This window comes from Platalea leucorodia, assembly GCF_965183815.1.
Source record: "Platalea leucorodia genome assembly, chromosome: 11".
Lineage (NCBI taxonomy): Eukaryota > Metazoa > Chordata > Aves > Pelecaniformes > Threskiornithidae > Platalea > Platalea leucorodia.
The window spans coordinates 1,724,010-1,739,284 of NC_138833.1; the positions used below are offsets into that span (position 1 = coordinate 1,724,010).

A 15,275-nucleotide genomic window follows, 5' to 3' on the forward strand; every position below is an offset into this window, starting at 1 on the left:
CTCTGGCCAGGAAGCATTTCCTGTGGCTGTGTAGCTTGGCTTTATCAGGGGGAGGGGAGAGAAAAACCTTGCACATTCCCCCTAGTCACATCGCTAAATCACCTCATTCATCCTGACTCCACCAATGCTGCTTTCCCCATTTCCTGAGTTACTTAGCAACAACCACCCCTCCCTTTTCCACTCCCCCATCCATCCTTTCATTTTTTTTCCCTTTGCAATCACGATTTCCAGGCTCTTTAGAAAAATGAGGATGCTCAGCAGCATAGGGCAAGCTTTTCCTTCCAACCTCCCTTTTTATGCCTGCCAAATCCTTCTCGCCTCCAAAATGAAAACCCAGGCTGCCTGCATATGTGTAATCAAAGGTTAAAAAGCACCCCGGCTGACACCACGCATGTGTTAATCTGTGCTGCAGCAGAGTGCATCATTTCCACTTTGACCTCAGAGTTAATCTGCGTTCAGGCAGAAGCTCCATTGCTTTATTCTTTCTTTTCTTCATTTTTTCCTCTCGTTTACTCTTTCTATTGCTTTATCGGATTTTGCTGCATGTGCGTGAGTGTTTCTGTAAATGTGTGCATGTGTATGTGTTTCTTTTTTCCCTGACTGTTTTTATTCTGTGAGTGTCTGTGGTTTTGGTTTTTTTTTTTTCCTTTTCTCCCAATTATATTATTCCCCTAGATTCAGAAGCTGCTGCCTGCTGCCTGAGCTGACGTTTTCTGATTATATCTGCAAAGGGCTTGTGCAGATCTAATTTCTGTCCCCCTGCATATTAATTCCCGCAGCTGGGCGCAATGTATCATCCCACTGACGGGACCTGGTAGGGAGGGGGGAGAACCACTACCAAAAAAAATTAAAGAAGGGGACGGATCCATCTGCAACCAAGAGGAAAGGGGAAAAAAACTGGGGGGGGGGGGGGAGAAAAAGAGATGTTTCCTCCAAATCCAACAAGCCTGGGGAGCACTGCATTCTTGAATCCTGCATTTTCTCTCAAAATGATGGTGTGGGCACTTCTGTTCCTCTCTCTCATCCAGTGGTAAGATGTGCTTTCTGATTCTGTTGCGGGGGGGGGGGAGAGGGAGGGCTGGGGGGTGAAGAATCTGTTTGCAAATTTGCAGAGCTGTGGTGCGAATGCCGGAGGTTTGGATAATGGCATTACATTCATCTATCTCCGAGCAGCTGGGATCTTACAGTGTTTTATTTCTCTTACAATTGTTGTTGCTCTGAAATGGACAGGGAGGGTAAGCAGCGGGCGTGTGTGATAGTGGTACATGCCGGGTGTTTCATAGAATTTGATGCCATATTAATGAAGCCTTTTATCTCTGAATTGTTGTTTGCTACAGTGCATGGAGTTATAACGCGTCTGTGTTTTGTGGGCAGAATGTCAGTGCATTCGTGCTTGTTTTCACCTAAGCAGCCACATCATGGCTGTGCCTGGGCTCTGGGCTCCGAAGCGCCGTGCGTTTGTTCCGTCCGTGAGCAGCCAGTGCAAGGATTTAGGACCAAGGACAGAGATGCAGATCTCTGCACAACCCTCCCAAGGCAGGCGGCGAGGTGCTGCCTGCATTTCCCAGTCACCAAAACGCTTTTAATGCTGATGGAACAGGCAATGGGATGCAATAGTGCTCGCCAATCGTATGAGATGAATGTTTACAATAGCACTTACCCCCCCGACACATGGACTGTTTGAAGACAACCTGTGCATACTGCATGCATGTATTGTACACATAAATGTAAAGAGGTAAAAATCTTAACAGCAGAGGAAGAAGGAGTTTGTATGTGGATGAGTAGAAAGTGGAGGGGGGGAGCGAGTACCGCTGCAGCGCCAAGCATTACGCTGAACCAGATATTCTTGCAAAAATTTGTGGACTGTGCATTTAACAGGTTAGATGAGAAAGCAGCGCTGCACTGCAAAGTACCTGGCCTTCCAAGTGGTAATAGACTTTTCCTCACAGCTGCATACGCCACGTTGTCAGTCATACATTAGAGAAGTTAGTGCCCACTCTCTTTTCTACTATTAATGCTGTGTTCATATAGGCTCCTCATTCAAATTTACCTTCTTTCTTCCCCCCTCCTTTTACCTGGACGCTACCATACTAAAAAGTGGGTTCTTTCGGTTTGCTTTTTTGTTTGCTTGTTTAAGAAAAATCAGACTTTGTAGCTCCAGTGGTAGGATTTTAGTTCTAAGCAAAATAAAAGGCCAAAACTATTGGCCAGGGAAATTAGAAGTTGCTGGGTGTTAGAGTAACTTTCTTGCCTCAGAAAGGACTTTGTGAAAAATTCCTGTGAAAAGAAACTTAAAATGGTTGAAAATGGAGTAGAAAGTGAAATAAAACTTGGTGAACCTACCATGAGGGACACTTTAATACTGGGAGTAAGAGAGGTGTTAAGGTATCTGATTCTTCCAGAATCGTTTATGATTACTATGTGAATACAGCAATGGAAAATGAGCTTTTACAGGATTTCATGACTGCAGGGTCTCAGATTACTCTGACACAAAACTCTGACTAAAATAATCCCAGATATTTATTTTAGCATACTTCCTTCTTTTCACTCATCTTTCAGAATAACATAGCCTGAGAGGAATTTTGCCAAAATTATTTCATAAGCTTTAAAAGAAACTCTTCATAATGCAAATTAAAGTTTTATCTCAGCAAAAGATATGTTTTCTGTTCATAGCCATCTGATAGCCAAGATGGTTTCTTCTGACAGCTTCCTGACCTCACCATTTTAAAGAATAAATAATAGACAGAGAAACAGTATTAAAAACCTACAAGTAAAGGGGAACATTATCCTTACTGCTTTATGAAAATATTTTAAATGTGTCAACACACAAATATGACTTTAATTCTAATAATCAGGATGCTTTTCTCCTTCTGTTGTGAAAGAAACCTTACTATTAGTTTTGGAAACTCATGGACCAAGACAGAGTTATAAAAGTTGAACTTAGATACCATTTATTTGTAAGCCAGGATGAAAGTTTCTCTGTTAAAACCTCACAAACACTTCAGAAGGAGGGGAATATCATTGTACTATGTGTCACTTGTCTTGGACACTGAAATTCTTGAAGGCCAATGCAACTGAACACTAACGTACGTGCTCCACGTTAGGCACCCGTGTTGACGTCCATCAGAACGCGCGCACAGAAGTTTAAGTATTTGCAGAATCTGATCAAAGTAATTGAACACATAAAAAATGATTAACAATATTGTGCAGAAGTTTTCCCCTTATTAATAAAAAAAATACTATATAGAGAAAATAATTGTTGCACAATTGTTGATATTCAGAAGATTAGAGAAAGAAGAGGAAAGTTAAGGCATCATTCAGGCATTAATGGAAGTACCTAAATTCTGTCACTGACTTCAGCAAACCACGATCTGAATGAATTCAGAACAAATGTCATATTACACTACTGCAGTATTTTACCTTTACAATAATTTTATGCATTAGTTTTAGTACCTGCACACAGTACATCCTTACAATTGTACACACTAAGGTTTTAGGAAGTGCTTTCTTCCAAATTGTTTCTGACATTCATAACTGTACTGCAAACTCCTTGCATAAAGTTCCCCCACCATCTTACCACTCAGACTAGCATAACAGCACTGTGCAGTCCATCATATGGGCTGAAGCTGTGTTTCAGTGCAAATGAGTCAAACCAAATTCCAAATTTCTGAAAATTGTGCATCAAAATCTTGGGGTTTAGAAACACTTCAAAAATGTAAATAAAATAGTTTAATCTTTGCACACCTCAATATGGGGCTTAATTGGAACTAATTATTTGATTACACTTATTGAACATATAATAGGTAATTAACACATTATATGTAATAGACCTCACTCACTAGCAAAGTTTCAAATAGATTTAAAGCTATACTCTGCACGCTCTTTACATATAGGCTTTATTAGTTATTTTTGCATAGTCCTTAGCTTTAACAACTTGTCTGCAAAAGACACGTGAACACAGCGCAAAGTAATGTCTAGATGTGAAATGTTGGACACGAGCTACTTTTCTTTTTTCACCCGTCAGTGCCCAAGTAGTGTCATGGCAATGTTTCTATGCTGCAGCTAGATACCTAAAACTGAAAACTGTCAAGACTAAGCAGTAAAAAGCATAAATAAAGCAATCATTTTAGCACCAAAACAGTTTGGTGCATATGTGAATATACATATTTTTACCTGGAAATTACTGAACACGGGAGTAAATGAAGTTGTTTTGTTCTTGTAAAGCACTAGCAGTATCAGCTGGGTTCTGGCACTGCGTGATAAGTGATATAGTAACAATGATTAAAAGGGGCATGAATATCCCTGAGCTGAACAGACATTTAGAATTACTGTAAAGGTTGCTAACATCGGTTTGGTATTAATCCTGCAGCTGTAGTTATTCAGACACTAGCTTCCAATACTTTCACACAGTGTATAGCTCTCATACTAAGTCAGGGGTCCCACTGAAGTCACTTGGAGCATTACTGGAACAAGATGTTGCTCAGCAAGAGACAATTTCTCAACTAACGAGGAATGGTCCCTTTTAAAGAAGTGTCATGACAGAAGATGAGAATCTAGGAGCTGTTAAATGACGACTTTATCCTTGTCTATGATACTATGAAAGTCAATGTTTAGTGCTGACTGGCCTATACACTACAGCGTGTGTTTCTGCAGAGCTGAGGCTACATGGACACAGGACGTGCACTCTACTTGAACATTTCTGGGGCAGCAAGGAGAGTGAGACTGCCTTTGAGTTCTTCACAGCCATGCTGCATTCCTGACTGCTATCAGCCGTAATGCTGGGATACAAACTTAGAACAACTATTATTGTAATAAAAAGACTATCAAAACCACTGATGTAAAGTAGATTTGAACAATTAAGTAAAATTCTCACTATATCGTTATTAATAACTTGACGGGGCAAAAAAGATTACACACACTGTCTCCCTACTTGCAAGTATATTATGATTTGGAGATGTGGATTAAGCCCTTTAACTAACTTCTGCTTTAGTGACTATACCACCTAACCATAACCTGCATGCCAAAATTCATGTATTCCAAAATACTCTGATGAATATACACAGTGATGTTAGAAAGGCAGAAAATTTGAATTCTTGAAAATCTGAGAAGTGAAACTTGTTAATAAAAAAATATAGAAACTAACTACAGTAAAAGTAGCTTAGGAAATGAATCTACTCTTAATGCGGAATTTCCCATATGATTCACATTACATATCTTCTTCACGGACATCCAAATCATGCTTTTGGGTCTTAAGTTTAAACTGTTCTTGATTACTGCTGATCTGGAAAAAATATCGTGTTGATTTGGATTGTGATCACGTTGCTTTCCCCTTTATGCTACCTTTGCTCTGTTGGCATACGTCAAGAAATTCTATAACAGTTGCACAAAAATTTAAAAGGGAAGAAGACTCTGATAGGAGCGAACAGATGGAGGGAAAAGAAGCAAATGTCTGGTCAAAGGAAACTCATTTGAAGCCTCAGTCCCAGTACAATTAAATTCTTATATACCTAAGTCATGAGCACTACTTTCTCCAACAAAGAACTGAATTGTGAATTGAAAGCATGAATTACTAAAGGATTAGATAAAGCATTAGACACTGGTGAACAATAACAGATGCACATGCTGATAGGAAGGTCGATTTTTTTTCATGCCCTGCCTCTTATGCCTGCTTAGAGTCTATCTGTACTGATCAGTACAGTACCTGGTAGAGACACATTCAAGTAAGCGCCAAAGCAGCGGCAGCTTTAAGGTCCCTACCGCTGACCGGCACTGTCCTGCAAGGTGGAGGTGCACCAGCTCATTTGAAGCTGGCTCAGGAGCCTGTAGCCTTTCCCTGGTTATGTTCAGCCATGCTAGCTATAAAAGTTCTGTATAGTCCTAGATACAAAGATTTTATCAGGATGATGATTTGATTTTTTTTTAAACATTCAACAGAATAACTAGAGTGTACTGTGGTTCTCTGCTTCATTGGTACAGTCTGAACTGATGCTTTACAAACTATTGTACCTGCAGCCCCACTCACAGTCTTATACAGAAAAAGAGGTAGGTTATGTGAAAATGGCAGTGAAGAATACAATGCGAGCTATGGGCTTGCTTAATATGAATTCAGGCTTAGAAACTATACACACAAAAAAAAAATGATTGACATAGGGATGTTAGAACTGAAGTTTTTTTTTAATTTTCACACTTCATAGCCTATCTAGTGTTGTACTTTTTTTATGGACATTTATTGCAATATAAATTCCATTTAACACAGATGGTAAGGTTTGATTGTCCATTTTCCCAGCTATGTCTGCTAAGAAATCAACACCCTATCCTACACCTAATGCTGAAAATCTCAGCAGTTTTAGGAATCTCCTCACATGATGGGCCTACTTTTATCCTCTCAGTAATCCCTGACCCACTGAAGTCAGCCTGTTGCTGAGGGAAAAGCCAGGACCTATACAGCATAAATTCTTACAGGTAGTTATGTGTTCATAAGTGAGAACTGGAAAATAACCCAAAGTTAAATTATAACTCAGTAAGAATCTTCAAGAAGTGTTTCTTACACTGCATAATGCTTCTACTTTTTGCAGAAAGCTCTCAACCTACATTCCAGCTAACTGATTTACAATACCTCTAAACACTTTTTTTCTCATTCCTTCTTTTTTATTCCACATAGAAGATCAGCTTAAACTTTGCACTCCACTTCAGCCCACAGACTGTAATGTAAATTGATCTTAAGTAGCACATAGGTCTTGTTCTGGCCCTCTGGACGTAAAGGAATTTCTCCATTCAAGAACAGAGCTTGTTTTCTGTGAATGGAACTTCTGAACAAGAACTAGGGAGACTTTGTGGCAATGAAAGAGAAAGAGATGTTTATTTATCTCTTTTTAGAAAAGATATGACAACTGATGATAGAAATAGACGTCCAGGTAACTTCACTGGAAGTAGAGGTATGCTTCCGGGCTTCCAAGGTGGAGGGTGTTTACTTAGAACCCAATACATTCATTATATGATGAATAAAAAGACTGCAGAAAGTACCAGGAAAGAACTATGAATTGCAGAATAATAAAAGTCCACCACCATAGTCAGGTAACTGTAATTATTATTAGGTAAGGAAGAGCCTATTTCATAGAATGAGACTAAAACCAAACTTGTTGAGCACTAATGAAATCAGGGACTACAATTGCGCCTAGTGAATATCCAAAGCACAAAAAACAGGGTGAAGAGCTATTTTAGCTGAAGGAGAGATGAGAAAGGAACAGCATAGAGTGTCCATTCCAAATGTACTCATTTTTTTAGACTTTAGATTCAATATGATGAGTGACTTCTGATGACTGAAAACTTAACATTCATTGCGTCCTTCCTTTTGATACTGGGTTATGGCCCAAACGGTCATGATACTAATAAAAAGCATACCACAAGAGTCTGAATTCGCCTAGTGTGTACACCTATAGAGGTGTGTTGTCTTTACAGGCATTTTCTTTAGGTGAGCTCCTGGCTCAGAAGAGCTTCAGTGCAGCAAGTAAGAGCTTTGCTGTTTTTTGAATTGGTTCCAGTTTTCCATTTATGATGTCCAGAAGTAACCTCCTTGTCTGATTCTTCCAACTAAGAAGAAATTCTGCTTTACACTAAGCCAGAAGGTGGAGAAAAAAGTATTAATTTTATCTTTGGAAACAAGAAAATAATATTACTTGCTTTTAAACTTGTCACATGCAGTGGTTAGAAATTCATTTATATCAGAATGTGTAACCATCTCCTTCAATGTGAGAAACTTACAAAAACCATTTTTTTTTTCATCCGTATGAAAAAAGAGTGGGAAGAGGGAGATAGTGGGTACATATTTTCACAAGTCCCAGCACCTACCAACTGGCTGAGACAAACCGAGGTAAAAGAGGGCGCAGGTGGTAGGCTGAAGAAAGCTACTGAGAGAACAGTGAGGATGGGGTATTTGTACAGTTGTGACAGCAAATTAATAAGCAAGTCTTGTCAGACTGAATATTGGGTATTCAGACTGACACATGGCGATATCCTCTTATTTATATGACTGGGTAATATTTTTAACACAACTACTGTCAAAAAAAGGAGAGTTTAATGCTGTTGAAAACCACCAGCGACTGCATAAGCAGAAGAGAAAACACAGCAAACACCTTCCCATGTAAATAACTACCTCAGCTGCATAATGCTCTTTCATGTGATGTCCTATGCAACACGGAAAAAGCCAACTACAGAAGCGTTACTCGTTTTCTCTTACATAAAGGGCATAGGGCACCTAATGAAATTATCATTGGCTGCCTGAAAACTTATGAAAATGGTTTTCTTTCTAATCAGTGAGGTAATGCAGAGCCCAGAGATTTATATAGATTCACAAAGAAGAAAATACTTCAAAGTGCATTCAACTCAGTGAGAACATTTCATTACAGGAAATCTCTAGCTGCATGTTTCTGTAAGCAGAGAGATTTTACCAGGGAAGCATCATTATATTCTTGCCCTGATCTTTTGCTCTTAGCTTCTGCTATTGGCATCTGCCAGATGCAAAATACATGGCACGATATATAGCTGATGTGGCCCAGAGTAATCATTACATTATGATTACCACAAAGTGATAGCAGGTAATAGAACTTCAGTAATTTATACAAGAATCTCAATGCAACAAATGATTATCATTAAGGAAGAAAATCACTAATGCATAAGTCAGATTTTCTTATCTACAGGATCAGTTCTATTTTTTTCAGATTTAGTGGAAGGACATTTTCACACATATTCAGTAAAGTACAACACAATGCGTAGGCCTAGCTGTGAAATCTGGCCATTGTATATGAAATTAAATATTACTCTTACAAGATAGAACTTTCATCTGTTTGCAGACGACCAGCAAAACATTAAAGAAATAGCATTTTTACAAAACCTAAGCCGACGTATACAGATAATGACCAGAAATAAAACATCAATACACAGAAAAAAACCCTATTTAAAAGAAATGAAGGATAATAACGAGCATTTGGAAGAAATGGAATGAGAAGAAGATATCTACTTTTTATGCTTGCATTAGCTCTTACCAAATGATGCAGGTAATCACCTATGAAATTGTATTTTTACTGAATGTCATCTTGGACTTTGGTGTGAACCCTTGAGATGAAAGACTAGCTTTTTTCTGAGTTATTTATCATCTTAAGCTTTTTGAATGCTCCATGTTCTACAGAAAAATACCTATCGTTCTATACATTGATGAGAAATGCATCTTGAAGAGGATCTCATGCATACCCAAAATAACCTTCTGACAGAATTCCCTGGAAAACAGTGGGTGAGATGAGAAAATGAATGTTTTCCTTCAACAGTGATTCAATGTTATATTGTGTAACACAAATAGCATGTTCTGGTCATATGAAGCTTTTGTTAATCTGTACTAAGATATCTTCAGATCTAAACAGAAATCTGCCTGCTGGGACAGATTGAGGATTATCTACTGAATTCCACTTTCATTTAATTCCCTTAGATTATTTTTCAAGAGAGAGAAAAAGAGAAGGAGAAAGAATGAGAAAGAGAACAATTAAGAACAATTAATATTAATGAGATAATGCTAGAAAGCCTTACTAAACTATTCAATGTATTATTCAATATATTATTAAGTGATAAGGCACTTTTGGGACATACTGATCCATGCATATATTTGATAAAGCTGGAGAAAGTGTGTCACCAAACTAGAATGAATTATACTCGTAACGGTCAGATAAAGAGAGCAGTCATCTCTTGGCCATTTCGTGTATATCCTATGAAAAGCTGGTATAGGATGTACTCTGCTTTTCCTCTCCAAAACCTGATGAAGACACAGAGACTTCACTGCAGATTAACACTAAAAAGGCTTCAGTCAGGTGTATAGCAGGTGCTGGTGCAGGCAAGGGAGAACAGTTCATCAAGGAGTCTGCAATCATCTTTCCCCTCCTGCTACCCTGAACGACGTCTCTGGTTTCTACTTTTATCGGCCTAAGAGCCATTCTTCGAAAATCTAGGTATTCAAACTGCTTCTGCGTGCAGAAAAGTAATCACCTGACCTCCAAAAAATCAATAATATAATTCTATATGCAGATCATTAGCTCAGGCTTATTTGTGGTATTGGCCCATATTTTTAAAACAATTGTGAAGCCATTGCCCAAATAGATACCGCACCAAAGGCAAACAAGCACACAAATGTCAGTGAATGAAGAATGCCACCAAGTCACTGAAATATAATTGAAGTTACAGTCAGCTTGACCTCCTACAGATGAATCACTGAGAGCTCTTAGAGTTACTTAATACAGAGAGTAAGGACTTTAACTGTGAGCCCAGAAAGGCTGTACAGTTACTGTGAATAGGAGGCAGAACTGAAGGAGATATGGAAGTGAATTATGAAGGCTGGAATTATACAGAATTTTTAACACAGTGACAAGAAGTCTGATATTACTTCAAACAGAAAATTGGTGCAGGGATTCAGAAGATGAGTTATTATGATCAAATTAACAAAGATGACAAATGCAGAGCAACCTTTTACATGAAGTGAGGACAGCCTGTGTATAAGTTTTGGAAGTTAGAGGCCAGGGAAATGCCCCACCCAAATAAGAACACCGGTGAGAAAGCTGGTAGCAGCTCTCAGTAATGCAGTAAAAGGAGACAGAAGCAGAGAAAGTAACTCCCTTACTACAATAAGTAACTTTGGTTGGAGGAGTGATCATGCTATAAGATGGCTTGGAAAAGAGGATGAGGCATGTGAATCATGTAATAATACCTACACTGCCAAGAACTGTCTTAGTAGCTGAACTTGAAGACTGAAAAGACACCTTTTGGCTACTGCACGCGTAACTGAAATGATGCATTTTGCTCCTACAGCCTGTGAGGGCTGTGAACCCAAATATGTTGGAGTACTACACTTTTGTTTTGTAACGCAGTAAACGAATCACTATTTTCTTGGAAAGTAAGGATTTGGAAGAGGGGAAGGTTACCGGCAGTAAAGTATTCGGAGGACCTTAGAATACAATCACAAATATTGCTGCTCATTTATTGGACGAAAATAATTAACTACTATCAAAGACTGCATTGTATTGAATAAACATATTGGATATCTGTAAGCTCTTTGGGGAAAGGACAATCAACATTACACTAATAATGGCTTTTTTCATTTTATTTCCCTGGTTTATAAAGGAAATGCTAAAAAACCTCACTAAGCTGCTTTAAAGACTTAAAGCATGCACTTAAAATGACTTAAAACCTTAATAAAGCTCTAATGCAGCACATGAGATTGAAGTCGCCACAAATCTTTAGGGCCAAATTCTTAACTTCCAAGTCCAGCACAACTAATGAGGCTCTGAACACCATATTTAAGAGGCAATGGCGATCAACATGAAAATATTCTTCTCTGCCGCTCGTTATTGTGATACAGATCCGCAACTCTGCCTCCTTGATGTCAAAAGGCTGTACACCGAGGATATCTCTGTTTCACCCAGGTGAGGAGCGTGTTTTGTTCCTCTCGCGACATTCCACCACTGCCTCTAGAGCGTTCATTTCTCCGAAATGAAATGAAGCCATTCCAAATTATTTCCTGTTAATATGCAACCACTTTTACATCCACTTAATAGCTTTAACCACTTAATATCCAGTCACTTTTACTCTGGGTCTACTTCTTAATAAGGATTATTTCTATAACAAGTTCCAGAATTTACTATTCAGTCATCCAGGGATTATATGTGTGAAAACAAACCCTATATAGACTTGATTTCAAAAGGGAATAGGTATAATTTTAGCCTTACAGATTTCAAAAAGTGGGTTTTATTTTAAGCTTTGAAATAAAATTAATCTTTGGCCAGAAACCAAGAATTTTAGTTCACATGGTAACTTTGAAAAAGTTCGGAGTATGTGAAGGCTTTTGGAGAGTATTAGAAGAGAAAATTGTTTGCTGCTTTAATTATACAATTTGTTAAGGAAGAAAAAAAAAAGAAGAGGAAACACACTATATCTGTAAAATCAGTTCTGTTATGGTCCCCAAAATACTACCTCTTCTAATCTCCCTATAGCAGATAAGCAGCAGAGGTGATTACATTCAATGCAATATATATTCAGATTAAAAAATGAGAAACATTTGTTATCTGCAGTTGTTGCCTGAATACGCAATGTTCTGAGCTCCTCAATAAAACAGTAATGGAAAGATTTAATGAAAAAAACCAGAAGCTTAATAGTCAAATTATGTTCAATCATAAATAGTACATATTTTAAATAGGACTTCTCATTTCAGTTTACCTGCAAGAATTCGAAACAGCATGGGAAGAATGTGTTTCTTTAACAGAGATGTCATGTCTGCAATGACACCTTGGGAAACTGGCTGAGGCAGCTAAACTGGGGTTCAATTCTGCCAGGTTTTAAGCATTCAAGCCTTCATCCAGGAAAGCACTTTTACTTGTGTTTAAATGTTTACCAACATCATTTTCTGCACCAGGATCAGAACACTGAGCAGGTGGCAGTATGAAAAGCCTAATCCTGGAAAATCTGACAGATATAAGCTAAAAATGCCAACATCGCCAGCAAGTGTGTTCCAGTTATATCCTCTCTTATAAATTTTTTCAGCCGTAATGTCTCCTGGAAAACTGTAGGACTTGGAATAGCACCTGTTCTTTATTTAACAAATTATTTTGAGGTAAGTTTGCCAAATTCCTCAGGGATTCAGGAGGATAAATTGCACGTAGAAGTTTTGCTTCAGTGGCCTCCAGTGGAATTTCTTCTCGTCAATATTCTGACAGTTATTCTGCTTAAGTCTGTAGCTCATAAAAAGCTGCTGGAGCTGTAGCAAGGGAAACTGAAGATGAATTTATCCACATGGAAGATATGCTATGATTAGTAAAACATCTTTATCCTTCCTTAGTTTCTGCTCATGTTCCATTAAGTTCAGGGGTTTGTGCTCTTCCCAAGTTTTCAGGTCTCCATCCTCACCTGATGGTCCCATCTGGCATCTGCTCGATTCATGAAAAGACTCTTCCTGTTTTTCAAATGTTCCCGATTATGCAGTTTGGACAAGATCCACAAAGGACCAACAAAATCTCTGAAGCATCATGGTGCTTTCTCTGTACCCATAGAAAATGAGATGTGAAACCATCTGCATTTTGCCAATTAGCTTATTCTTTGTTGCCATGATGCTTTGTGCGGCTACCCTAAATATTTTCACGGATCTTGCTTCAGTGCCCACAAACAGTACAACCTCCATGAATGACACCACATGTAGCTGGCACTCACATCTCTTAAATGGAGCCCCCCCAGCTGGGAATGAGCTAGTTCAAGACGACCTAGTAACGTCAGATGGTAGCAGCTGCCTATCGCTGCTTGGTCTTGTATTGATTCACCTTTAAAGCTTATTGCTGTCATGCCATGGTGGATGCTCCAGAGAGCTCCGAGAGAGGGCCAAGGAAACCTGCTGGGGATCTGGACATTGTGGCCTGAATATATGGATGTTTTAGTTTACAGCTGAAACAGTCTTTGCAGCACATTTACTGGATCCTTTGATATAGCCACAGTACAGAGCTGCAGTGCAGACAAGGAGGAAAAAAAATCCCCTTATATAATCTTTTGAACTGAAGGAAACATTTTCACCTCTGTATGTCTTTCTGTACTTTGTATCATTCTCTATAGTATCTTCTGCGCTCTGTATTATTCCATTGCTAAACATATTTTGAAACTCTAGTTACATGAGTCTACATTCCCTCCAGGAATTTCAGAAATAAATCGGTAATAGTTGTACCTTATAAACTTGGTTCCCAATGGAATTTTTCAAAATAATGTTTTTGGAATATGTTTATGGCTACATCTACTGCCATTTCTGACCCTTGGAGCCAGTTCCACAGATTAATCAATGCCACTCTTAGCTTTTGCTTGTACTCGGTTATTGCTCTGATTCTTGCCCGCTTTTTGAGTTATGAGGCATCCATCTTTCTCTGTCCCTAAATACCATCTACTTATAAAATAAGTTTCTAGTAGCTTTCTCTTTAAAGGTTTCTTTTCTTTTACAAAGACAAGCTTCTCTGATCATAATCAGAACAATGACAATTTATGAAACAAAATTCTACTATATCGATGAGAGAGAGTCAAAAAAGGTACGCCAAAATATTTCTGGAGGAAAAAGAAAAGTCTGGGAGACATGTTTGTATGTGTGTGAAATAGATATTGCTCCTGTTTTCCTGGTGTTTTGACTAGCCTTAATAGTCACATTTAAATATAAGGGATGGGAAGATGGGTTTTGCAGTGATCATTATGCCTAGCCCACTCAAATGTCAGAAATTTCAGAGCTAGGTAGAATTTGCATGTTATGTGCCTTACAGCTTACGTATTGGAGACTGATAGAAAGGCCAAAAAGAGAGAAATAAGACACTGAGTGAACCCGTACGCAGCAGCTTCTCATTAAAATAAAGTTGCAGAGTCAGCATGTTATCTATCAGCACCATTAAAATTATTTACCATTTTTCAGAAAAAGATTCTGAAGTTCTTGCATAAAAAGCTGAACATACTTAATAGTAAGATTTTCTTTCTATGGAAGAGATATCCAAAGCATGCATTTTACATCTTTTTCTGTACCCCCCCATTTCTTTTTGAAATGGTGTTCCCAAACATTTGTCATAGTGGGGCATAAGTAAGAAAGGAAGATGTAGCAGCTTTGCATCAGTATCTACCTCGGAAGAACATCTGTGACTTGTAGCACATAGCCCTGCAATGCAACGCTGCCATCGCTAATGACAGGCCATAATCTGCACTGAGCTTGCAAGGCCTCAGGACAGAGGCCTGTCAGGCCTGCTGGGTCCGAACCTTTCTTGACCTGCCCACAGCTTTGCTGTACTCGGTTTAGCTGCCACAGCAATTTCTCCAGTTGACCAGGCGTCTATGGCTAATTTGTTTGACTTTTTGCATGGTACAACCATAGTTTTATATAGACAATAATAACAAGCAGTGACCAAGAAGAATGAGTTACTTACATAGTTACGTAGTACAGAGAAACACAAGCCTAGTACGACAGCAGAAGCCTTGACAAGTGGACACGGGAAGCAGCACAGAGGGGTGACACAACACTGAATAACACCACCAACACATGCCTGTGCATGGGGTGACGCTGCCATTGAATAACCCTGCCTGGGTGCACATGACAGCAGAGGTGCTAACAGTCCTTATCCAGAAGCTAGGATGTACATATGCCCCGCGGAGTTAAGGAGAGCCTGACCTGAAGCTATCCCGATAGTACCAACCACCAAGGAAAGTCCATCAGAATTCCACAACAAAACCAAGAGAGA

General features: G+C 38.8%; 1 protein-coding gene across 1 annotated transcript in view; it reads left to right on the forward strand.

The window, feature by feature from the left end:
* Window positions 1-923: 923 nt before the first annotated feature.
* GABRG2 (gamma-aminobutyric acid type A receptor subunit gamma2) overlaps window positions 924-15,275 on the forward strand; it is a gene marked incomplete at both ends in the record, with an annotated part of 69,517 nt that continues 55,165 nt past the window's right edge. Inside the window, one exon of the mRNA XM_082323976.1 lies at window positions 924-1,030. Coding sequence (XP_082180102.1) covers window positions 924-1,030 — 107 coding nt within the window. The remainder of the gene's footprint in view (window positions 1,031-15,275) is intronic.